General features: G+C 41.9%; 1 protein-coding gene across 1 annotated transcript in view; it reads right to left on the bottom strand.

The window, feature by feature from the left end:
* TTN (titin) overlaps nt 1–27,256 on the bottom strand; it is a 280,823-nt gene that overhangs the window by 25,969 nt on the left and 227,598 nt on the right. Inside the window, exons 272-285 of the mRNA XM_059703948.1 lie at nt 26,597–26,794; nt 26,212–26,508; nt 25,533–26,120; nt 25,141–25,443; nt 7,924–25,029; nt 7,059–7,355; nt 6,364–6,951; nt 5,967–6,269; nt 5,552–5,848; nt 3,546–3,833; nt 3,136–3,435; nt 2,564–2,866; nt 2,162–2,467; nt 286–2,052 (exon numbers count right to left, since the gene is read on the bottom strand). Coding sequence (XP_059559931.1) covers nt 286–2,052; nt 2,162–2,467; nt 2,564–2,866; nt 3,136–3,435; nt 3,546–3,833; nt 5,552–5,848; nt 5,967–6,269; nt 6,364–6,951; nt 7,059–7,355; nt 7,924–25,029; nt 25,141–25,443; nt 25,533–26,120; nt 26,212–26,508; nt 26,597–26,794 — 22,941 coding nt within the window. The remainder of the gene's footprint in view (nt 1–285; nt 2,053–2,161; nt 2,468–2,563; nt 2,867–3,135; nt 3,436–3,545; nt 3,834–5,551; nt 5,849–5,966; nt 6,270–6,363; nt 6,952–7,058; nt 7,356–7,923; nt 25,030–25,140; nt 25,444–25,532; nt 26,121–26,211; nt 26,509–26,596; nt 26,795–27,256) is intronic.

Genomic DNA, 27,256 nt, shown 5'->3' with positions numbered 1-27,256 from the left:
AAGCTCATTTTAGCCATTAATTTCAATTTTTTGTATTGTAATCTTTAAAAAGAACTTTAAAGTACTTTATCAGACTGATTTGAAATTATCCCCCTTTCTTTACTTGACCAGTTCTTTAGTGATGATATACATATATCTATCTATATAGATATGCCTATATATCTATATAGATATATATGAGAGAAGGTGAGGTGATACGTGGAAGAAAAGCAGTGTTTGATTTATTTGTTACCAACACATTCAGTTGCCAAATTAAATATATTTGAATAAAACTCAATCACTTACCTACTGGGGAAACAGCTAAGGTAAATTTGCTTGGGTCACTAGGTGAGCTTAGGCCGGCAGAATTTTCAGCAAATACACGGAACTGGTAATCCAGGCCTTCTATTAGTCCCGTAGCTCTATACTCTCTTCCAGATATTGGTGATGTATTCACTCTTTGCCAGAGGATGCTATTTCTTTCTTTCTTTTCAACATGGAATCCAGTAACTTCTGAACCACCATTATAAACTGGAGCATCCCAAGTTAGTGACATGCCATCAGAAGTCACATTGTATATAACTGGCTTTCCTGGGGGGCCAGGAATCCTGAACTGGTGTTTTGCCACAATAATGGTAGAGACAAGTGGCTGGCTGACTCCGTATCTGTTTTCTGCCCTTACTCTAAATTGGTATTCAGAATCTTTGACTAAATTAGGAACTTTGAAAGTCGTCCTGGCAACACTTGAGCACACCATCTTCCAATTAGTTTGTGAAGCTTCTCGCTTCTCAATGCTGTAACAAGTAATTTCTCCTCCTCCATCATCTTCGGGCACATCCCATGACATGATGACACTGTCAGCTTTGATTTCATCAAATTTAATGGGCCCTTTTGGCTTTGATGGTGGGCCAAGTGTGATGACAGTGATGGGAAATGAGTTTCTACAAACCGCGTTATCAAGAATAATTGTGTATTTCCCTCCATTCTCCTTTTTGGCATTCTTAATATTGAAAGTAATTTTGTTTTCAGTTTTACTGAAACGGACATTTTCACTTTCTTTCAATGGCAAACCGTCTTTCATCCAACTGATAGATGGTTTGGGTTTTCCTTTATAAGGTAATTCGAGGTGCACGTTATGCCCAATTCTCACAGTGACTTGTGCTCCAGGGATATCTGACAGGTCAACTTCAGGTGTAATTACAAGTTCTTTCACTGTAATCGGCCCAATACTGACAGAATCACTCAGTCCTTTCTCATTTCTGGCAGACACTCTGAATTCCAGGACTGAATGTTCCTTAAGTTGGCCAACCTCAATTTCACATGTCTTACTAATGCCAGCATGTGACCATGTTTGTTCTGTACTACTTTTCCTTTCCACAACATAGTCTGTGATGACACTACCACCATCAAAGTCAGGCTTGGTCCAGCTCAGGGTAACAGATGTCTTTGATGAATCTTTCACTGAGAGGTCACGTATAGGAGCTGGTACTTCAGCAGCCTTCACTGGCTCTGTGGTTTCACAGGGTTCCCCAATGCCAATTTCATTTTCCGCAAGAACTCTGAAGAAGAATGGTGTTTTCTCCGACAAATCTGTTACCTTAAAGGATGTACTAGAACATTTGTTTGCCACTGCAGACCATGTTCTCTTGGTGGCGTCTCTCTTTTGAATGACATAATTAATTATGGGCGATCCTCCATCAATGAGAGGAGGATCCCAGAACAGAGTGACTGTGCCTTGAGAAACATGTTTAATATGTAGTTTCTGGCAGGCGGCTGGCGTATCAAGCACTTTGACACTCACAGTTGAAGACTTGGGTTCACCAACTCCATTTTCTATTGTGAGAATATATTTTCCTGTATCATTGCGAGTCACTTGAGGAATAATGAGTAATGAAGATGAATCAGTGTTTTGAATGCTGTATCTGACATCACTGCCAAGATTCTTCTCATCTTTTCTCCATGTTACAGTAGGTGGAGGTCTGCCTTTAAAGGGAATAAATACTTGTACATCTTCACCCGCTTTGGCGATGATAGAGGTTCTGAAAGCCACATCTAGGTTGATCTCTGGTTCCTCTGTAGACATAAAATGGACATATACAATGAATTTTAAAGCAAGAAAATGATTTACTGAAGATACTCTAATAAAAAAAATAAAAATGCAATGATACCAGTAGGAACATACCAAGTATATCTTTAGCTTGTGCAGGTTCAGTCATTACTATAGGTTCTCCTTGCCCAGCACAGTTTACAGCAGACACCTGGAAGTAGTAATTGACTCCAGGTTTCAGGTTAGATACCACATATTCTGTAGTTCTGACTTCTTCTTTGGTAGAGACAATAGTCCATTCCTCTTCCTCTCCTTGTCTCATCTCGACAACATAGCCAGTAACAGCACTGCCCCCATCATAGACAGGTTTACTCCAGGCAAGGGTGATGGATGATTTAGTTGTATCTGAAATTCTTATCTTAGCTGGTGGGCCTGGAGGATCTGGAATTGCCATTCACATAGTAGTTACATAATCATGTACAATTCAGTGACATCAAAAAAGACATGGGTGAAGATGCTGCATTTATGAGCACTTACCGATAGGATCAGCAGCTTTGTAGAAGTCAGATGGTTCCGAAAATGGACCCTGTCCAGCAGCGTTTACAGCACAAACTCGGTATTGATAGTCACTGTTTTCCGTGAGTCCTGTCACTTTCTGTCTGGTGTCACGGATAGTCTCCTTTAGGACTTTGAACCATCCTAGACTCTTCTTGTCTCGTTTCTCAAGGAAATAGCCACTTATTTCATTCCCGCCATCTGCAACTGGTCTGTTCCAGACAACAGTCATTGCATTCTTGGTTATCTTTGTCACCTCTGGTATGCTTGGAGGCCCTGGTGTAACTATTTAGAAAGGAAAAGGAAAATGAGCTCAAAGGATCGACATTAATGACAAATTCTACCTTTCAATCTTCAAATCTTATCCAAGAATATTAGCTTCATTTGTTATATCTTCCACCTTGTGAAGAGGATGATTATGAGAAGAGATATAATACAAAAGAAAATCAAAGTCATTCTAAGAAAGCATTTACAAGCTAGCAGATTAGCTTATATTTAGTTTTAGAATACTTTTAAGTATTGGATTTCAGTTTTCTAATGAAATCATGTCTCACCAAATGCATTCTTTGCTACCACTGGATCAGATTCCAGTGGATCACCAATTCCGTATTTGTTCACGGCTCGAACCCGGAAGATGTATTCATTTCCTTTGATAATTTTGGTGGTTGTAATGATGCACTCTTCTAGATTTTCAGACACCATAGACCACACAACGCGGCTTGTTTCACGCTTTTCCACGATGTAGTGAGTGATTTTGGCACCACCGTCATCCTCTGGAGGCCGCCAGAGAAGGGTCATCTTTTCAGCAGTGACAGTCTTAAATTCAATTGGTCCACCTGGTGGTCCTGGTTTGTCTGTCAATGGAAGAACAAAACAGTACGTTAGTCATTTTAAAAGGCTATTACTTAAAATTACTAAGTTTTAGGCCAACAAAATATGATGTTGGCCTTTATTCAGTACCTACCAAGGATCTGTACTCTGATGGTGGCTGAGGCTGAGCCCATGGCATTCCTTAGTTTTAATTCATAGCTTCCACTATTAAGGCGACTTGCATCTTTGATGAGTATAGACGCAAGGTCAGTGGTATTTTCAACACACACCAGTGCATTGGTTTGTAATTCTTTATCATCTTTATACCACTCAATTGTAGGCTCAGGTTTGCCAGAAATGCCAGCTCTGAGCTTCACAGATGTACCTGCTCTGTATTTGACAACTTCTGTATATTCTAGAGGTAAATCAATTACAGGTCCACCTGCAGGAAAAACAGATGATAAATATTTAAAAGATCAAAAAGATGAAAAAAACAATTGTAATAACTTCAAAGTGAGCCATTGGCCTTTATTTAAAAATATATGGACACACATAGTAGTTCTAGTCCTATTTAGCCATTATTTTAAACATTCAAATGTTACAAGCTCCTCTTCTATCCCAAGTGGGTAAGAAAGATTGAGAGTAAGTTCTGTACTCCAATGACACTGCATTAATTGCACAGGGACTTAAATGCCTTTGAAATATATTTAAAAATCTATTAGGTGTTTGATTCCAGTGTTGAAATGAGATATGCTAGTGAGAACATCATTGAAGGGTAAGCATTATCCATTTTCTTTCATGCTAGGTTCTCCTTTCTCTTTCTTTAACTACCTCCTATCCTTTTTATTTTCCCTTTTCAGTTTATTGGTGTGGGTGGTTCATGTCAGACCCTTGAAGTCTGAATTCTCTACTCAAAGAGCTACATGCTTCACTGGATAGATTTTCTGCTATGCTTCTTAGAATTTTTCCATCCACCTTTATTTCTTTTTAAATTGATTTTAGAGACAGGAGGGATGTGGGAGGAAGGGAGCAGAGGGAGAGAGAGAGAAATATTGATGTGAGAGAGAAACATCGACTGGATCAATTGGTTACCTTGCCTTCTGTGCCCTCGTCAGGGATTGAACCTGAAACAAGGGTATGTGCCCTGACCAGGAAGCTAACCTACAACCTTTTGGTGTACAGGAGGACATTCCAAACAACTGAATCACACAAGCTAGGGCAATACTAACCAGGCCCGACCCTGCTTAGCTTCTGACATCAGATGAGTTTGGACATGTTCAGGGTGGTATGGCCATAGACAGGACTTTAGAGAAATAGAACTAAATCTGACCTGCTTCTTGGTCTCACAAGTACTGATTCAGTGTCCACAAAGCCTGATTCATAAAGAGCAGCTCTGGGATTCTCAGCGTGAGGATGAGAGTGGACACTATAGAGGCTCCTCCTTGAAAATGGGAAACTTAGAAAAACTATCACAGGATGCCTAACTCTAATGAAATTTTCAGTTTTAAACCACTGTTGAATTGAACATACTACTTATTTTCCAGAATGGTCAAGTGTGTATATTTTGGACTGACAACAATGTACAGAGAGTTCAGGAGTTTGTTTGAATTCCCACTCTATCACTAATGAGCTGTTTGATTTTGGAGAAGTTACATAAGCACTTGAAACCTCAGTTTCTTTTCTGTAAATTGGGCTAATCTTAGGGCTGTTAGAACTAAGGGGGAGCATTCATGGAAAGTACCCAAATATTAGCTGCTACTAATACTACCGTGAACACCTCTGTTTAGTTTTTCACTTATTTAAGAAGAATATTTTCTGGGTACTCAGCCATGGTCTTAATTATTGAGTCTGATGTTTTTAAAAAGAAGAGTGAAAGCACCAACTCATACAGCCAAAGAATCATAAAAGGTTGAAGTTGGAAAGGCCTTTAGATATTCTGTAGTCCAAATCTCCTGTTTTACAATTAAGTCAAGAGGCCTGGGGAGCTTAAGGAATTTTCCTTAGACTCCCAGCCGGTTCTTCCTAAGACTGCCAGCTAATGTCTTCTAAAAATCAAACTAAAGTGTATACTAAAAGTTATTCTATAGATGAAGACCAAATGGATTAAGGGTAACTATTGAGTTAACTGCTGTTGGGATTCAAAGTGCTGAAAATGCTTACCATAAGTATCGATGCATGTAACAGGGCCCACCACCTCAGATGGATTGCTGATGGAACCAACAGCATTTCTAGCAAAGACACGGAATTCATACTGCGAATTCTGAGTCAAGCCAGAGACAGTGAATTGGGTCTCAATGACATTGGTGAAGCTGGCTTTGGTCCACCTGCCATCCGGAAGATCTCGTCTTTCAACAATATAGCCTGTAATCTTGCTTCCTCCATCGAAAGCTGGTGGTTGCCATGAAAGGTTGACAGAATTCTTTGAAATATCAGTGATACGGATATTTCTTGGTGGTTCTGTGGTAACAAGAGAAAGCAGATCAGCAGCAAGCACTATGCCAACATTATTTTGCTTCGCAGAAACAGGATTTGCATTCTTAGTTATCAGAAGCATCTTTCTTATCAAATAACATACCACAGGCATCTATGGCTAGGACTGGCTCAGACGGGTGGCTTGGTTTTCCAATACCAGCAGCGTTTTCTGCGTACACTCTGAATTCATAAATAAGTCCAGCACTGATCGTTGTGACTTTGAAGTGAGTTGTGCGGATGACCATTTTGTTGACTTTTTGCCATAAAATACTGTTTCTGTCTTTCATTTCCAGGTGATAGCCTATAACTGCATTGCCTCCATTGGACACTGGTTCATGCCAGCCCACGGTGATGCTTTCTCGAGTAACATTATTGATCCATGGTGTAGATGGTGGTCCAGGTGTTGCTACAAAAGAGACACATGCCGTAAGTTAATATAGACATTTAAAACATTTATGTAAGTGAAAACCTGGGGATCTTTGCCAAAATTGACAACTTACTGTAGGGTAGTTTGACAACCACATAAGCTGAATCTATGTGATCACTGATTCCAAAGCGGTTTTCTGCCTTGATGCGGAATTGGTATTCTTCTCCTTTGGTCAATTTCATGACTTTAATCATGGTTCTTGCAACTGTGGCAGACACTTCAGTCCATACTGCTGTACTTGTCTCTCTCTTAAGTGCAATGTAATTGGTGACGTTACTTCCGCCATCATACTTAGGTGGCTCCCACTTGAGAGTCACACTTTCTTCAGTTATATCACTAATAACAATAGGGCCAGTTGGGGGACCAGGCCTGTCTAGCACGATGATGTTAATAAAAGCTTTGGTTGTTCCACTGGAGTTGGCAGCTGTGATCTCATATCTTCCAGCATCAGCAGCAACGCTTTCTTTCAGATTAATGGTTAGGTTCTCAGCAGTAACTTCAGTATTAAATCTCATGGTTGCCTTCAGGGGTACACCATCTCTTGATAAGGTCACTTTGGGCAGTGGTTTTCCAGAAATTGGAATGTCAACTTTAAGGTTTGAACCAGCTCTAACGTATACAGTCTGACTTGGGAAATTCTTCATATCTATTTCAGGTGGTTCTAAAAAAGAAGAGTATGGCAGATGAAGATGAAAACACATTTCTAACGATGAACTCAGATCCATGCACATAATTTCAAATTTTGCTTCTACATAAAACTAGACATACCTAGTTGCTCCTTAACAAGAACAGGAAGAAGCAGCTCTCTCGGGTCACTCAAACCAGCTTGGTTTTCAGCAAACACCCGGAAAAAGTATTCAGAGTTTTCCCTCAGACTAGAAACAACGTGATGGGTTGACTTTACCACGGCGCATTTCACCCAATTTTTCTGTCCTTTTTCTAGTGCTTCAACAAGATAGTGTACAATTCTGCTTCCACCATCGTGTTCTGGCTTCAACCAGGCCAGGGAAACACTATCTTTGGATACACTTGTTACTCCAAGTTTTTCAGGTGGGCTTGGTTTTTCTAAGAAAGCAAAATATCAAAGGACAGGGAAGATTATTATAACATTTTAATCCATGTATATTCTTCCTGCATTGTCAAGAGAAAAAATTTTAAATGAAGGCCATATATCTATTCTGATTAGAGCCTTTCTTACTTTTTATATGACCAGTTTGGCTTCTGAGCTTTTGCCATTCATTACATGTCATAGCATTCAAATTCAAATTAAGTGTCATATGACCAGATTAAAGCTAAAATTTATCATAGGTTAATCATGAGTATAACATTGAAAAATATAAACAATCTTGTAAGAAACTTCATCATGTAATTTCTGCACACCTATGCTATATACATAGTCAAATTCAATTGTGCTTAAATTTAACATACATTATCCAGTTCTAGCTATATTACTTTCTACTTATATTTTTATCAATAAAATTTCTCTCTATTAGAGATTTCATTTTGTGCCATAGTATGAATTGTTTGAGGTGTGAACCAAAAACATTTAACATTAAATAGCAATTAGAATGATTCACACTATTCTAGGAAAATTAATATGAATTTGCAGATTTTCTTTGTTCGTAAAACATACCTGTTATTTTTACTCCTTCCTGTGTTTCAGCTGGTACACCAACACCAAACTCATTTTCTCCAAAGACTCGGAAGTAGTAGATCGCCCCTTCTTGTAGGTTGGTAACTTTGTAGGAGAGGCGGTTACAATTGTTGGTTACAGAGACCCATGCTTTCTTACTGGCCTCACGTTTTTCTATGTGGTAATTCTTCACCGGTGCTCCACCATCGTTTTCAGGCACATCCCAGGATAACACAGCAGATTCTTTGGTGACATCATGTACAGAAATATTGGCTGGAGGACCAGGAGAATCTAAAACTTTGACAACTAAGGTCAGTGAAGCAGCATTCAAATGATTCTGAATTGTTAATGTGTATTTTCCAGAATCATTTCGGTTGGCATTTTCAATAGTAAGTGAGGTACGAGAGTCTGTGGAATCAATGTAAGCTCGAATGCGGAGGTCAGTGTCTGGTTTACTCCAGGAGACATTGGGTACTGGTCTTCCTCGGAAAGGCACAGTCATGGTGAATGAGGCACCAGCCTTGACAATCAAGGTCTTCTTCATTTCACTGTCAAGATCAAATACAGGTTCTTCTTCTCTTTCTTTTGCTATCTGGGGATCAGAACTATCGCTGGGATCACTAGCACCCACCTTATTGACAGATTTTACTCTGAAAATATATTCGGCTCCTGTTGTTAGTCCATTTATTGTATATTCGGTGCCTCTTAAGCTCTGAATGGCAACTGTCCAGTCAGTTTCATCGGATGTTTTGTATTCTACAGTGTATCCAATTATTGGGGCCCCACCATCAAATAAAGGCTTAACCCAGCTAATAGTTATATTTGTCTTGCCAGAGTCTACAACTTTCGGTTTGGATGGAGGAGATGGTAAGAACACTGGATCTTCTGCCCGAATTAAGGGAGAGGCTTCACTTGGAAGGCTTAGGCCAGCAGCGTTTTCTGCAAAAACCCTATACTCATATTCACATCCTTCCCGGAGTCCTGTTGATTTCACTCTCAAATCATAAACTGGTTTTTTGTTTACACGCACCCATCGTAGACCATTTTTCTCTCGCCTTTCAATGATATATCCAGAGATCTCACTCCCGCCATCACTCTCAGGTCTCGACCAGCAAAGTGTCATGAACTCTTTGGTCACAGATGTAATTTCCAAAGATGTGGGAGGACTTGGGACTGTAAATGGGTCTAGGGCCTTTACAGCCACACTCTCTAGGGGCTCACCAACACCATATTTATTAACACCTGTTACTCTAAAGATGTATTCATTGCCTTTGAGTAATTTGGTTATTTTACAGGATGTTGTCTTTAACTCTCCTTCACAAATTGTCCATGCAAGGCGGCTTGTTTCACGTTTTTCTACAATGTAATGGTCGATACTTGCACCGCCATCTTCTTGAGGAGGTCCCCAGGAAAGAGAGCATTTTTCAGAGGTGAGGCCATTTATCTCAATCGGTCCTGCTGGTGGGCCGGGCTTATCAAGTACTTTGCAATTAACTGCCATAGACCGAGTTCCTGCAACATTCTTCAGTGTTAGTACATACTGCCCAGTGTCTCGTCTGACACAGTCTTTCACTGTTAACAAAGTATTATAGTCCGTTGAGACAATTTCTATTCTTGCTCTTTCTTCAATTTCGACACCATCCTTGGTCCAGGAAACTACTGGCAGCGGTCGCCCTGCAATGTCAGCATTTATCTTAAGGACTTCTCCAGCTTTGACAACAATAACATCTCGGAACTTGACATCCATCATAATTCTTGGAGCCTCAACATCGTCTTTAACTGTAATAGGTCCAGTGGATTCAGAGGGTTCACTAACTGAGTCAGCAGCATTCCTTGCAAAAACCCGGAATTCATAACGCTGATCTTCAGTAAGTTCAGTGACTTCAAAGTATGTTTCTTGTACGTTAGTAAAATTGCACTTCAGCCACCGGCCATCTGGTAGCTCTCTACGTTCAATAATGTATCCTGTGATCTTAGCGCCACCATCATAACGTGGTTTAGACCATTTAAGTGACACTGATTTTCTTGTGATATTTGTGACTTCAGGTTGTCCAGGAGGGTCACAGGGATCTCGTGCAGGAACTGGTTCACAAGCTTTACTGCATTTACCGATTCCAGCAATATTCACAGCATATACACGGTACTCATACATCAGTCCTTCATCAAGGCCAGACACTTTCATTTGAGTATTGGGGATGAGAATTTTATTTGCTTTTGACCAAAGAATGCTGCTTCTTTCTTTATACTCAAGGTGATACCCAATTACTTGACTTCCTCCATCATTAACTGGTACTTGCCAGCTGACCATCATGGTAGATTTTGTGGCATGCACAACTTTAGGCGTACCAGGAGGCCCCGGGGGACTGAATGGATACTCTGCAACAACAGCTGAAGATTCACTGTAGGAGCTCTTTCCATAGCGGTTTTCTGCACAAACACGGAACTGATACTCACTTCCTGTTGTCAGACGCACTATTTTAATGGATGTTCTTACAACCGTTTGTGAAACTACATGCCATGTTGTGGAAGTAGTTTCTCTCTTTTCAACAATATAGTTGCTAATTTGGCAGCCACCATCATATTCTGGAGGACTCCAAGAAATAGTTATATTGTCACAGCTAACCTCATCAATGTGTATAGGTCCTGGAGGTCCTGGTTTGTCAAGGACAATTACTGTAATAGGAACTGTGATGGATCCAGCACTGTTTGAAACACATAATTCGTAAGTTCCGACATCTTCCCTTGAAGCTTCCTTAATAGACAGTGATGTTACAGTCTTTGAAGAAGTAACATTGACTCTGGTTGTCTCCTTAAGAATCTGGTCATCTTTTTTCCAGCTTATAGTAGCTTGAGGTCTTCCTTTGAATGGAATATCGATCTTAAGTTGGTCTCTAGCCTTTACATTGAAAGTATTGAAAGGAAGCTCAACTGAAGGCTCTATTTCAATATCCCTTGCAATTACTGGCACTCCAAGTTGTCTTGAATCACTTCTTCCTTTTTCATTAACTGCAGCTACCCTGAAGACATACTCTTCTCCTGTAGTTAGGCCAGATATAGTTGCTTCTAGAGTCTTAACTTGTGTGCAAGTGCTCCATTTCTCACTCCCTTTAGTCTGCATTTCAACTACATAACCAGTAATTTTGCTGCCACCGTCACTTTCTGGTTTTTCCCACTTAATTGTAGCTGTGTTACGAGTCACATCAACAAGAGTTACTCTTCCAGGTGGGAGGGGTGGTTCAGACGCTTTGATGGGTTCAGGTGTTTCAGCTGGCAAACCAATCCCATATTCATTGCATGCCAAGACTCGGAAGTAGTAAGAACATCCTTCTTGTAGATTTTCAATTTTAAAAGTGTTCTTAGTGCAATTGTTTGTCACGGTAGCATATGCTTTCCTTGTAGCTTCTCGTTTTTCGACGATGTAGTTTGTAATCTTAGCTCCTCCATCAATAAGTGGTGGTTCCCAAGACAATGTCACCGAGTCTTTCTTCACTTCTCTGACAGTCAAATTCACCGGGGCACTTGGTGAGTCAAGAACTCTGACATTAACAAAAGCTGTTTTGGAGCCACTGTTATTTTCTAGTGTCAGATTATACCGGCCACTGTCAAATCTGGTAACATTATCAATGACCAACATTGTATATGAACTGGTCACCTCAATCTGGGCCCTCTCAGTGAGGATGGCATCCGCCTTTTCCCATTTAACTTCAGGTTCCGGCCGACCTTTGATAGTGACAAATAAGCGTAAAGTAGTGCTTGCACGGAGAATGACCACCTTTCTGAGATCAGCATCAAGTTCTATTTCTGGTGGCTCTAGCCGATCTTGAGCAACAACTGAACCAGGTATAGTTGCAGGTTCACCTACACCTTCAGAATTGATGGCACAAATACGGAAATTATATTCAGTATTTTCTTTAAGCTCAGTCACTGTGAACTGCTTTCCTTGTAATCCTGTTGGTGGAGTGCAAGTTGTCCATTCGTCAGCAGTGGCTTCTTTGACTTCAATAACATAGCCCTTAACAGGTGCACCACCATCGTAAATTGGCTTATTCCATGCGAGGGAGACAGAGGACCTGGAAGTGTCTGTCACTTTTGGATTACTTGGTGGACCTGGTGGGTACAAAGCATCACATGCACGATAGAAAACAGATGGCTCACTAGGTTCACCCACACCAGCTGCATTTTCAGCTGCAACTCTGAATTCATAGGAATGACCTTCGGTGAGGCCAGTTACCCTCATTCGGAGGTCTGTTAGTGTTTTCTTGTTACACTTGATCCATCTGATGCCTTCCTTATCTCGTTTTTCAAGAATATAACCCTCAATTTCAGCACCTCCATCATCCACTGGGCGTGTCCATGTTACCACCATAGAATCTTTGGTGATTGCTGAGACTTCAGGTGGTGAAGGAGGACCTGGTGGTTTATAAGGATTACAGGCTATGACAGGCTCAGATTCCAAGGGCTCTCCAATGCCATACTTATTAACAGCCATGACACGGAAAATGTACTCATTACCAGGAAGAAGTTTGGTGACTTTGTAGTTAAGGGCCTGTACCTCAGTTGAAACCTGGGTCCAGGAAAGTCTGCTTGTCTCTCTCTTTTCAATGATGTAATGTGAAATATTAGCACCGCCGTCTTGTAAAGGTGGGTTCCATGCCAGGTAACATTTTTCAGCAGTAACCCCAGAAACTTTGAGAGGCCCTTCAGGAGGCCCTGGCCTGTCAAGTACCTTTACAGTGATTGGTATAGACTTTGTACCGCCTACATTGCTCAGTTTCAGAATGTATTGTCCTCCATCAGTACGTATGCAGTCTTTGACAATGAGAGTTGTTTTCTGAAGAGTAGATTTGATTTCCATCCTAGCCGCTGTTTCTTCAAGCTCTTTTCCATCTTTTAACCAAACAATATCAGGTATAGGTTTGCCGCGGATATCAGCTTCAAGGACAAAAGTCTCTCCTGCGTGAACAATGATGACATCTCTATATTTTGGATCCAGTGAGGCATTTGGTGCATCAATTTCATCTCTTGCAGTAATGGCACCCGTGCTTTCAGATGGTTCACTAAAGTTGCCAGCTGCATTTCTTGCAATTACTCTAAATTCATATCTTTGGTCTTCTACAAGTCCACTCACTGTAAATTCAGTTTCTAATACATTGGTAAAGCTGGCTTTCATCCAACGGCCATCAGGTAGGTCTTTCTTCTCTACAATGTAACCTGTTATTTTGCTACCACCATCGTAGGCAGGTTTCTTCCAGGTTAGTGTGACACTGTTTCTTGTAATAACAATGGCTTCAGGGCGACCAGGTGGGTCACATGGATCACGAGCAACAAAACATTCGGACACTTTGCTAGGCTTACCGATGCCAACAATATTTTCAGCAGAAACTTTGAACTCATACTCAAGGCCTTCATCAAGCCCAGTTGTTTTGAATTTGGTATCTTGAATGGGACTCTTATTTAATTTGATCCATAAAATGCTGTTCTTTTCTTTCTGTTCAAGATGGTAGCCAATAACTTTGCTACCTCCATCATTAACTGGCTCATGCCACTGAACAAGCATTTGATCTTTTGAGATGGATGTCACAAAAGGAGTTCCAGGTGGTCCAGGTACTTTAAATGGATATTGTACAACAACTGGTTTAGAATCCAGAGGGGTACTTTTTCCATACCTGTTTTCAGCAAAAATTCTAAACTGGTATTCTGTGCCTGTTCTCAGTTTGCTTATTTTAATTGTTGTTCTTGCAACTGTTGCTGATACCATTTGCCAAGTGGTAGTGGTTGTATCGCGCTTTTCTACAATGTAGTTGCTTATTTGGCAGCCACCAGTATAGGCTGGAGGTTCCCAAGATATGACCACAAAGTCTGCACTAACTTCATCAAACCGAACAGGTCCAACTGGAGGTCCAGGCTTTTCCAAGACGATAACGCTGAGATTTTCTGTTGCCTCACCTGCACTGTTTGTTGCTGTTATGGTGTATTTTCCAAAGTCATCTTTGTTACTTTCTTTAATGTGCAAAATAGTTGAAGTAGCTGTTTCCTCAATATTTACTCTTGTTGTCTGTTTAAGAGTCTCACCATCTTTGATCCATGAAATTTTAGGTCTTGGTCGGCCAATAACTGGAATTTCGATTTTAAGATCTTCTCCAGCTTGGACAGTATATGTGTTGAATGGCAACTTAAGACTAGGCTGTATAGTCAAGTCCTTGGCTATGACTGGAACACCAAGCACTCTTGGATCACTTTTTCCTTTCTCATTGTAAGCCTTGACACGGAACTGATACTCTTGTCCAGAACTCAAACCAGTAACAACTGCATTACAGACTTTGGATTCAGCCACAACACTCCATTTTTCAGTTCCCTTGGGCTGCATTTCAACAACATACCCCAGGATTCTGCTACCACCATCATGTTCAGGTTTCTCCCACATAAGTGACGCACTGGTCTGAGACACATCAGTGAGTGTAACCTTTCCTGGTGGGGAAGGAGGTTCAGCAGCTTTCACAGCATCAACAGTTTCTACTGGAACACCAACTCCAAATTCATTTTCAGCCATAACTCTAAAGTAATAAATGGATCCTTCTGTAAGATTCTCGACTTTAAAGCTTGTTTTGCTGCATTTATTGCTCACATTAGCATACGCTTTTCTGGTTGACTCACGTTTGTCAATAACGTAGTTCTTGATCTTTGCGCCTCCATCAATGATGGGTGGTTCCCACACCAAGATGACAGAGTCTTTTTTCACTTCTTTGACTGTCAAGTTCTGTGGTGGTCCTGGGGTATCCAGAACTTTCACAGTCACAAAAGCAGATTTAGATCCACTGCTGTTTTCCAGCTTGAGAATATATTTTCCAGCATCATTTCTATCACAGTTATCTATTGATAGATGGGTATAGTTTACACCCTTTTCAATTTGAACCTTATCTGTGAATTCACCTTCCTCTCGAGACCAAGTGATCTCAGGTGTTGGACGGCCTTTGAACGGAATGTGAATTCTGGCAGACCCACCAGCTCTTACAACAATCCCTTTCCTTAATTCAGAATCAAGGTCAAGTTCAGGTGCTTCAAGTTTATCTTCTGGTTTCACAGTACCAGGAACAGATGTAGCCTCACCTAAGCCAACTTTATTGAGGGCACAGACTCGTATTTTATACTCTTGGTGTTCAATGAGTTTTGAAATTTCAAATCGAGTGGCTTTCAGGCCAGTTGGTGGAGTAATTATTTGCCATTCTTCTTCGTCTGCCTTACAGATTTCTACTACATATCCCAGGATCTCACTGCCACCATCATAGATGGGTTTACCCCAGGCAACTGTAATTGAATTTTTAGTGGTGTCTACAGTGTGTGCATTGGTGGGTGGGCCAGGTTTAAACACGGGATCACAAGCCTTATAATAAACTGTCGCTGGACTTGGTTCTCCAACTCCAGCAGCATTTTCTGCAGAGACTCGGAATTCATACTCATGATCTTCTGTTAATCCTGTTACTCTTAGACGCAAATCTGTAATGCGGCGTTTATTACATTTTATCCACCTAATGCCACTTCTGTCTCTTTTCTCTACGATGTAACCAATAATCTCACTTCCACCATCACTATCCGGACGGTTCCAACAGACAGTCATGGAGTCCTTGGCAATGTTCGTGACTTCCAGGCTTTTTGGTGGTCCAGGGAGCACAAATGGATTTTTCATCAGTACTGGTGCAGATTCCAAAGGCTCTCCAACACCATATTTGTTGACAGCCATTATACGGAAAATATATTCATTTCCTTCTAAGAGTTTGGTTACTTTCAGAGAGTTGGTCACAACTTGGGAAGCAACAACAGTCCAGGCAAGCCGACTCGTTTCTCTCTTTTCAACAACATAGTGAGAAATGTCACTGCCACCATCTTGTAGTGGTGGAGACCACGTTAAAGTGCATTTTTCAGCAGTGACTCCAGTAACCTGAACTGGTCCTTCTGGAGGTCCCGGTCTATCTAACACTTTCACATTTACCGGGAATGACTTAGAACCTGCAACATTGGAAGCTCTTAAAATATACTGTCCACCATCAATTCTAATGGCATCTTTTATAATAAGTAAAGCCTTGAAATCTGTGTTTTTTATTTCACATCTAGCAGATTCTTCAACTTCTTTATCTCCTCTTAACCACTCAATGGTAGGCAGGGGTTTGCCACGGACATCAGCCTCAAGCCTGAATGTTTCTCCAGCATTTACCACAATTGTGTCTCTGAATTTTGGATCCATTGAAATTCGTGGGAGTTCAACCTCATCCTTGGCAGTTATTGGTCCAGTACTGTCAGAGGGTTTACTTACTGTACCAGCTGCATTCTTTGCAATGACTCTGAATTCATATCTTTGATCTTCGGTAAGGCCTGACACAGTAAATTGAGTTTCAATGACATTTGTGAAACTAGCTTTCATCCAACGACCCTCAGGCAAATCACGTTTTTCTACAATGTAACCTGTAATCATACTTCCACCATCATATACGGGTTTGGTCCATTGTAAAGTGATCTCATTTCTTTTAACAATTATTGCTTCTGGGGTTCCTGGTGGGTCACAGGGATCTCTGGCTACATAGCATTCAGAATTCTTGCTTGCTTTGCCTACACCAACAATATTTTCAGCATAAACTCTGAATTCATATTCAATGCCTTCTTCAAGATTGACTGCTTTAAACTGGGTGTCATGAATAATAGTTTTGTTGACTTTTGTCCACAAAATACTATTTCTTTCCTTTCTTTCAAGGTGGTAACCTATAACTGGGCTTCCACCATTATTGATTGGTTCATGCCACTGTACAACCATGGACTCTTTGGAAATGGCTGTGACAAATGGTGTGCCTGGAGGGCCAGGTTCTTTGTAGGGATATTGAGCTACAATTGGACTAGAATCCAAGCCAAAGCTTTGTCCATATCTGTTTTCAGCAAATATTCTGAATTGGTATTCCGTACCAGTTTTCAGTTTGGTTACTTTGAGTGTAGTTCTGGCAACAGTAGCAGAAACAACATCCCATACCGTGGTGGTTGTATCCCTTTTCTGAACAATGTAGTTGGTGATCTGGCAACCCCCGGTATACAACGGAGGGTTCCAAGATAATGTAATACTTTCGGCACTGACTTCATCAAATTTAACAGGTCCTTGTGGAGGATCAGGTTTATCTAGAGTTATAATTTCAATGGATGCTGTTTTCTGACCAACAATATTAGCAACTGTGATTCCATAATGTCCACCATCATCCTTATGAGTTTCTTTAATACTGAGTACAGTGAGGTCAAGTGAATCTGTAACATTGATTCTTGTAGTCTGCTTCAGTGGAGCACCATCTTTAGTCCATGTAATGGTTGGCTTAGGACGTCCAGAAATTGGCACTTCTATTTTCAAATCTTGTCCAACCTGTACACTATAATTATTGAATGCAGGTCTTACATCTGGCTCAATGACCAGATCTTTGGCAACTATTGGAACTGCAAGGGACCTAGGATCACTTCTTCCCTTTTCATTTACAGCAACAACTCTAAAAAGATATTCTTCTCCCTGAGTTAGGTTGGAAATTACTGCTTCAAGGGACTTGACTCGTGCACACTCTGACCATTTCTCACTGTGTTTAGCTTGCATTTCCACAATATACTGAATTATTTTACTGCCACCATCATGTTCAGGCTTTGTCCAACTCAAGGAGACACTGTTTCTGGTGACATCATCCACAGTTATTTTTCCTGGAGGTTGTGGGACTTCTGCAACCTTAATTGGATCAGCAGTGCGGGCAGGAAGGCCAATACCATACTCATTTTCAGCTGTGACTCTAAAGTAATAACTGCAACCTTCTTGGAGTTGATCAATTTTCCAAGAATTCTTATGGCAATTTGTCACAACTGCAGCATATGATTTTCTTGTGGCTTCGCGTTTCTCAACAATGTAATTTTTTATTTTGGAGCCACCATCCAGCAAAGGAGGTTCCCATGTAATTGATACTGAGTCCTTGGTGATTTCTGTGACTTTCAGGTTAACAGGTGGGCTTGGTGTGTCTAGGACTCTCACAGTAACAAAGGCAGACTTTGTTCCACTGCTGTTTTCTAAGGTGAGTGTATATTTTCCACTATCATACCGGTTGACATTGTCAAGAACCAGAGAGGTGAAACTGCTAGTGACATCAATTATAGCAGCATCTCGGATTTCACCATCCATTTTCCCCCATTTCACTTCTGGTGTAGGACGACCTTTAATAGGAACAAATAACCTTAAGGAGCCACCTGCCCTTATATTTATAATTTTCCTTAGTTCTAGGTCAAGATCAATGTCTGGTGCTTCCAATTTTTCTTCGACTAGAACAGGTCCAGGGACATCAGCATGTTCTCCAACTCCAGCTTTATTAACGGCACAGATGCGGAAGTTGTACTCATGCTTTTCCAACAGCTTCTCCACCTCTAAGTTTGTTTTATTGATTCCAGTTGGTGGAGTGCACATTGTCCACTCACCGTCACTCACATCACACTGTTCCACAATGTATCCTTGAATTTCACAGCCACCATCGTATATTGGTTTGCTCCAAGAAAGGAAGACAGAAGACCTGGTGATATCTGTGACTTTTGGATTGTTTGGAGGCCCTGGTTTATAAATGGGATCACAAGCCTTTTGGTAAGCGGAAGGAGGGCTTGGTTCACTAAGTCCAGCAGCATTCTCAGCTGACACTCTGAATTCATAACTGTGATTTTCTATGAGTCCAGTTACCCTCAAGCGCAATTCCCCAATCAAGCGTTTGTGGCATCTTGTCCATCGGATGCCCTCTTTATCTCGTTTTTCAAGAACATATCCAAGAATTTCACTGCCACCATCAGATGCTGGCCTTTCCCATACAACAATCATTGAGTCCTTGGTCACTGCCGTGATTTCTGGAGCCTTGGGTGCATCTGGTACTACAAATGGATTCTTAGCAATTACAGGCTCAGATTCAAGAGGTTCGCCAACACCATATTTGTTTACAGCCATTATACGGAACATATATTCATTGCCTTCAAGAAGCTTAGTCACCTTGCAGCTGAGAGTTTGCACATTGGCATCAACCACAGTCCAAACTAAGCGGCTGGTTTCTCTCCTTTCCACAATATAATTTATGATATCACTCCCACCATCCTGTAGTGGGGGTTTCCAAGCCAGTGTGCATTTCTCTGCTGTAACTCCTGTTATAACAACAGGTCCTTCAGGTGGCCCTGGTTTATCAAGAACTTTGACATTTACAGTAACTGATCTCTCGCCTGCAACATTTTTGGCTTTCAGTATGTAATTTCCACTGTCAACGCGTACTGCATCCTTTACACTGAGACTGGTGGCAAAGTCAGTGCTCTTTATTTCTAGTCGAGCTGTATTTGATAGCTCCTGATCACCTTTTAGCCACTGAGTAGTTGGTATTGGTTTGCCATGAACATCTGCATCAATCTTGAAGAATTCACCAGCATGGACCACAATTGTTTCTTTGTATTTGGGATCCATACTTATTCGTGGTGGGTCTACCTCATCTCTTGCTGTTATTGCCCCTGTGCTTTCTGATGGCTCGCTCAACACTCCCGCAGCATTTCGGGCTATAACCCGGAACTCATACCTATGATCTTCCACCAGGCCAGTTACTTCAAACTGAGTGTCAATGACATTTGTAAAACTGGCTTTCATCCAACGGCCCTCAGGTAGTTCTTTCTTCTCAACAATATAACCAGTGATCTTGCTTCCACCATCATAGGTGGGTTTCTTCCACTGAAGAGTCACAGAATTCCGTGTGACAATGATTGCCTCTGGCCGCCCTGGTGGATCACATGGGTCACGAGCTACGTAGCATTCTGACACTTTGCTTGGCTTGCCAATGCCCACGATGTTCTCTGCAGAGACTCTAAATTCATATTCAATGCCTTCCTCGAGGCCAGTTGTTTTAAACTTGGTTTGAGGAATAGGCGTTTTATTCAACTTAACCCAGAGGATGCTGTTTCTTTCCTTGCGCTCTAGATGATAGCCAATGACTTTGCTACCTCCATCATTGACTGGCTCGTTCCATCGTACTTCCATGCTGTCCTTGGAGGAGAGTGTTACAAATGGTGTGCCAGGAGGACCAGGAACTTTGAATGGATACTGGGCTACAATAGGCTCTGAATTGAGGTAGGTGCTCTTTCCATATCTGTTTTCAGCTGCAATCCTAAACTGATATTCACATCCAGTCTTTAATCTGCAAGCTTTTATTGTTGTCCTTGCAACAGTAGCTGACACAATTTGCCAGGTGGTGGTGGAAGTGTCCCGTTTTTCTACAATGTAATTATTGATAGAACTTCCACCATCATATTTAGGTGGGCCCCAGGAAAGAGTAATACTATCAGCCGTCACTTCATCTATTTTAACTGGTCCAGTCGGAGGCCCTGGTTTGTCAAGAACAACAACATTAAGAATTTCAGTAGCTTCACCAGCTGAGTTTGTCAGTTTAACGGTGTAATGTCCAACATCTTCGCGGCAGGCTTCCTTTATTGTCAGTAATGAATTATTTTCTGTGCTCTCTGCATTTACTCTAGTTGTCTGCTTCAGTGGCACCTCATCTTTAAGCCAGGTTACAGCTGGTGGAGGGCGTCCAATGAATGGAACATCAACTTTTAGGTCTTCACCTGCCAGGACAGTGAAAGTATTGAAGAGGAGTTTGAAGGCTGGTGGAATGACAAGATCTTTGGCAATTACTGGCACACTCAGTTGTCTAGGATCACTGATGCCCTTTTCATTCTGAGCTGAAACACGGAAAGAGTATTCTTCACCCTGAATTAATCCAGTTATAGTGGCTTCAGTGACTTTGACTGTGGCACACGTGACCCATTTGTCACTACCTTTGCTCTGCATCTCTACAATATAGCCTAGAATTCGGCTGCCTCCATCATGCTCTGGTTTCTCCCAAGAAAGCGACACGCTGTTTCTTGTGACATCCACCAAAGTTATTTTTCCTGGAGGAAGAGGTCGTTCTGATGCTTTCACAGATTCTGCAGTTTCAGCAGGCAGCCCGATGCCATATTCATTTTCAGCAAGAACCCTGAAATAGTAACTACAGCCTTCTTGAAGCTGGTCTACCTTCCAGGAAGTCTTGTGGCAATTTGTTGCAACAGTTGAATATGCTTTTCTTGTTGACTCCCGCTTTTCAACAATGTAGTTCTTTATTTTTGAACCTCCATCAAGGAGAGGAGGCTCCCATGTCAGTGTGACAGATGTCTTAGTGACCTCCTTTACCTTCAGATCCTGTGGAGGGCCTGGTGTATCCAGTACTCTAACATTGACAAATGCAGATTTGCTGCCTGAGCTGTTTTCTATAGTTAGTATGTATTTGCCGCTGTCGAATCTGTTAACATTTCCAACAACAAGCAGGGTGTAAGAGCTGGTGGAATCAATGCTAGCTTTATCCAAAGATTCTCCATGTTCCCGGCTCCACTTCACCTCAGGCGCAGGCCTGCCTTTGATTGGAACAAAAAGTCTCAGGGTACAGCAAGCTCTTATAGTAACAACTTTGCGCAGGTCAGCATCCAGTTCAATCTCTGGAGGCAGCAACCTGTCTTCAGCCTTTGGAGTTCCGGGAACAAGTGCAGGTTCTCCAATTCCTTCGGAATTCATGGCGTAGATCCGGATTTTATACTCCTGATTCTCTATGAGATTGGTGATGGTGTAAGAAGTTGCCTTGAGACCAGCTGGCGGAGTGACAATCTGCCATTCATCTTCCTCTGGAAGGGCAATCTCAACCATATACCCGGTGATTTCGGAGCCGCCATCGTAGATGGGTTTATTCCAAGCAATTGAGATGGATGATCTGCTTGAATCTAGGACACGTGGGTTACCTGGTGGGCCAGGTTTAAACACAGCATCACAAGCCTTATAAAATGGACTGGTAGAGCTTGGTGCACTAATTCCAGCAGCATTCTCAGCCATAATCCTGAACTCATATTCATGTCCTTCGGTCAGTCCAGACACTTTAAATCTTAAATCAGTAACAGTTTTTTTGTTGCATTTCACCCAGCGTTGCCCAGCTTTATCACGCCGTTCCACAATATAGTTTATGATTTCACTTCCACCATCAGAGTCAGGATGTCCCCAGCAGACAACCATTGAATCTTTAGTAATAGCTGTGACTTCAGGGTTTTTGGGTGGATCAGGGGGTCCATAAGGATCCACTGCAAGCACAGGCTCTGATTCCAGTGGCTCTCCGACTCCATATTTATTTACTGCCATAACGCGGAAGATGTATTCATTGCCTTTCAAAAGTTTAGTAACCTTTAGTTTTGTTACTTGGACTTCTGCGGCTACATTTGTCCATGCCAATCTGCTGGTTTCACGTTTCTGAACCACATAATGATCAATTTTGGCACCTCCATCATCCCGTGGAGGCAACCAGGACAATACACATTTTTCTGATGTCACATCAGATACAACTAGGGGTCCTTCCGGTGGGCCTGGTCTATCAAGAACTTTGACATTGAAAATATGTTTGGCAAAACCCCCAGGATTAGTTGCTGTAAGGGTATAGGCACCACCATCCCTTCTTAATGAATCCTTGTTTACCAGATTAGTAGAGAAATCTGCAATTTTTATTTCTAATTTCCCTGTGCCTTCCAGCTCCTTTCCATCTTTGGTCCATTCCATTGTTGGAGGAGGGCGACCTGAAACATCAGCTTCCAGCTTGAATGCTTCACCTGCTTTTAGTATAATTGTGTCCTTAAATTTAATATCCACCATGATCCTTGGTGCTTCAATGTCATCCCTGCACGTGATAGCATCTGATGGCTCAGATGGTGGACTAATAGCACCAGCAGCATTTTTGGCAATCACGCGGAATTCATATGCAGCATCTTCTGTTAGGCCACTGACTGTAAATTCATTCTCCAAAATGTTGCTGAAGTTGGCCTTCAGCCACCGTCCATTAGGGAGGTCTCTCTTTTCAACTATATAACTAGTAATTTTAAAGCCTCCAGTATATTCTGGCTTAGCCCATTTAAGTGTCACGGTGTGTCTAGTAATATTCAGAGGAACTGGTTTCCCAGGTGGGTCGATGGGATCCAAAGCAAGCATGGGCTCAGATGGCTTGCTTGGCTTGCTTTTGCCTGCCATGTTTTCTGCAATCACTCGGAACTCATAAGCAATACCATCTGTAAGTCCAGTTGATTTGAAAATGTTGCCTGGTACTAATGCTTTGCTCACATTCTGCCAGAGTATACCATTTCGTTCTTTTCTTTCAATGTGATATCCTAAAATGGGGCTTCCACCATCAGAGAGAGGTTCATGCCAGCTGATTGTCATTGAGTCCTTGGTAACTGCAGTTACCTGAGGGGTACCAGGAGGCCCAGGAACCTTAAATGGATAATTGGCAACTACTGATGCTGATGTGATGCCTGGTCCAACTCCGTATCTATTCTGAGCTCTTACCCGGAATTGATATTCCACTCCGGTAGTAAGGCGGGTGGCTTTATAGGTAGTGCGAATAACAGTGCTTGCTAGTTCAGTCCATGTAGTACTGTCAGTCTGTCGCATTTCTATTACATAGTTGCTTATTGGTACACCTCCATCGTTCTCAGGTGGGTCCCAAGAGAAGGTGACAAAATCAGATGAAACTTCATCGAATTTGATTGGGCCAGTAGGTGGTCCTGGGATATCATGGACTTGAATGGTGATGACATCACCAACCTCTCCTACAATGTTCTTTGCAGTTAATGGGTAGGGTCCACTATCACTTCTTACACACTCGTTGATATTTAAGATGGTTGAAGTTGCTGTATTTTCAAAATTAACTCTCTGTGTCTGTTTAAGAATCTGGTCTCCTTTTTTCCATGTCACGGTGGGCTTTGGTCGACCAAGCACTGGAATTTCTACTTTGATGTTGTCACCAGCTCTGGCGATGACTAATTTCTGATAAATGCCACGGAGATCCAATTCTGGGAGCATTGTCTGCTCCTTGACAATGACAGGTCTGCTTTCTCTGGGGGCACTTCGCCCTGCACTGTTCACTGCCATCACTTGGAAGGTGTATTCTTCCCCTTCAGTGAGATTCCTCACCACACATTCTAACCCTTTCACGGTTGTAATGTGGGTCCACTGGTCCGAGCCTTTCCTCTGGGCTTCAATCACATAGCCAGTGATCTTACTGCCCCCATCGTGTTTTGGTTTGGGCCAGGCCAGGCTGACTGTGCTCTTGGTTATGTCCATGATGTTCAGACTTTCTGGAGGTAAAGGTGCTTCGGAGGCTTTCACAGGTTCTGTCGTTTCTGTTGGGACACCAATTCCGTATTCATTCTCTGCCATCACTCTGAAGAAGTATTCACATCCTTCGGTCAAGCCGGTAACTTTATATGTGCACTTATGGCACTTAGTGGTGACCGTGGTGTACGATTTCCGTGTTGCTTCTCGTTTCTCCACAATATAGTTTGTTATACGTGAGCCTCCATCCACCAGAGGGAGGTCCCAGTGCAGGGTGACGCTGTCCTTTGTGATGTCAGTAGGCCTCAGGTTAAGGACGGGTCCTGGTGTATCCAAGACTCTGACGTTGACAAAGCCACTTTTCTTCCCGGCGGGGTTTTCGATAGTCATCACAAATTTACCGGTGTCATATCTGTTGCACTCTGGGATAATCAGAAGAGTGAATGACTCTGTGTTTTCAATGTTTGCTCGGGTTTTCAGGTTGATATCATCTTTGGTCCATGTCACTTCAGGAGCAGGGCGACCTTTGATTGGCACAAATATTCTAATACTGAGTCCTGCTCTAACAACAAGGGTTCGTCGAAGCTCAGCGTCTAGTTCGAAATCAGGAACCATTTCCCTTTCTACAATTTCAACATCTGGAACCACTGCTGGCTCCCCAACACCTGCATCATTGATGGCACTGATTCTAAAGTTGTATTTTTCTTTCGTCTGAAGATCAGGGACAACAAACTGAGTGATTCTGAGGGCGGTTCCTATGGTATCTTTTATCCAGGCCTCCTCTCCTACTTTTTGATGCTCTACGATATAGCCAGTGATTTCAAGTCCACCATCATAATGAGGCTTGCCCCATGCTAAAGACGCAGATTTCTTCGTAGTATCAGTGACACGTGCATTTGTAGGTGGTCCTGGAGGGTCTGAAAGGAAACCAAGACACCAAAATATGTATTAGGAGTTTGACTTTTAGCTCAATTATATAAAATATTTGCACCCTCAAATGAGCTGTGTTGAAAAAGGTAAATACTAACATGCTGCATCTTTCATTAAAACAAGATTTGAAGCCTCACTAGGAGGACCAATCCCTGCTCTGTTTTCTGCACTGACGCGGAATTCGTAGGTGTTTCCTTCCTGAAGTCCTGTGACTTTGCATCTGAGGTCGGAGACTGGTGTCTTTGTTGCTCTCACCCATCGCAAGCTTTTCTTTTCTCGCCTTTCCACATGATAGCCTGTGATCTCACTACCACCATCATCAGCTGGTCTTTTCCAGCTGACAGTGGCAGTGTTTTTAGTGACATTTGATACCTCTGGTTTTTCAGGAGGGCCAGGGGGACCTGAAAAGGAAGCAAATTTATGAGAAATCCTGTTTCCTAAACTCGGCCGTAAGTATTTACCCACCACTTCCCTCACATGCTGTACCTACCAAATCTGTCTACCATTTTGACAGGTTCAGACTCCACCGGTTCTCCTTTGCCATACTGGTTTACAGCCGAGACCCGGAAGAGGTACTCATTTCCTTGGATGAGTTTGGTGGCCACATGCCTGCAAGCCTGAATATCTTCAGCGACCACTGTCCACAAGAGTCGGCTGGTTTCCCTCTTTTCCAGAACATAGGACTTAATTGGTGAGCCGCCATCTTCCAAGGGAGGTGTCCATGTAAGTGTTGCTTTTTCAGCAGAAACATTACTGATTTCAATGGGACCTGGGGGACCAGGTACATCGAGAACTGTTACCTTCACATGTTCCTCCTTCGTGCCAAAAGGATTGGTAGCAGTGATGGTGTATTCACCCGCATCTTTTCTAGTGGCATACTTGACAGCAAGCATGGAAGATGTTGGGGTGGAAGTGATCTGAACGACATCTGATAGTCTAATGTCTTTTCCTGCCTTGGACCAGTTTGACTTTGGAAGGGGTTTGCCAAGAATGCTAATGGCGCTCAAAACAATGGTCTCTCCTGCTTTCACTGTTAGCCCATCTTTTATTGTAGGATCAAGGACAATGGTTGGTGCCTCTGCAAAGGAAAAAAAAATTACATTTTCATCAGAAAAGGAAGGAGGTGTAAGTTGATGTTTTTATGTGCACAAAAAGTAAAATAGACCTACCATATTCATCCTTGCAAATAATGGTTCCCGTACTTTCTGATGGGGCACTGATAGCACCTGCTGTATTCTTTGCTCTAATTCTGAATTCATATTTTCCACCTTCCACAAGGTCAGTTACAGTAAAGACACAATCGGGGACATTAACATGATTCGCTTTCATCCAAGATTTGGAAGGTAGGTCCCGCTTCTCCACTATGTATCCAGTCAGCTTATGACCACCATCGTATTTGGGCTCAGTCCAAATGAGAGTCACCGAGTTCCTTGTTACACTGATAACCTCAGGCTTGCCAGGAGGATCTAAAACATGGGGGGAAACAGTCAAATACCAACGTGGTTTTTTTCATGCAGAAAATGCACCTGGGTTTTCCTTCATATAATGACTTACCAATGGGATCCAGTGCCACGACAGGCTCTGATGGCAGGCTTGGCTTGCCTACTCCTGCTAAATTGATTGCCATCACTCGGAACTCATATTCCAGACCTTCAGTTAATCCTGTCACTCTGAAGTCTTTCATCCTAATAGGAGTCTTGTTCGCTCTCTTCCACAAAAGGCTGTTTCTTTCCTTGAACTCGATATGATACCCTGCAAGAGACCCAGTGCTGTGTCAATTCAGATAGAACTTACAAATGTAGCCTGATTTTGAAATACTATATGTGTTTTTGCTCAAATAACTTATATATGGAGACGTGAGATAATCATTCTTGTTAACATCTATACTTTTGTTTTTTACTATTTTTTAAAATTTAAATTCTTTATTGTTTAAAGCAGCCGTGGGCAAACTACGGCCCACGGGCCGGATCCGGCCCGTTTGAAATGAATAAAACTAAAAAAAAAAAAAAGACCATACACTTTTATGTAATGATGTCTACTTTGAATTTATATTAGTTCACACAAACACTCCATCCATGCTTTTGTTCCGGCCCTCTGGTCCAGTTTAAGAACCCATTGTGGCCCTTGAGTCAAAAAGTTTGCCCACCCCTGGTTTAAAGTATTACATATGTCTCCTAACATATACACTTTCATTATGTAGACATAATGCCATTT

This window comes from Myotis daubentonii, chromosome 7, assembly GCF_963259705.1.
Source record: "Myotis daubentonii chromosome 7, mMyoDau2.1, whole genome shotgun sequence".
NCBI lineage: Eukaryota > Metazoa > Chordata > Mammalia > Chiroptera > Vespertilionidae > Myotis > Myotis daubentonii.
Note: the sequence above shows the minus strand (reverse complement) of the source record. Positions and strands in the feature narration are given on the sequence as shown.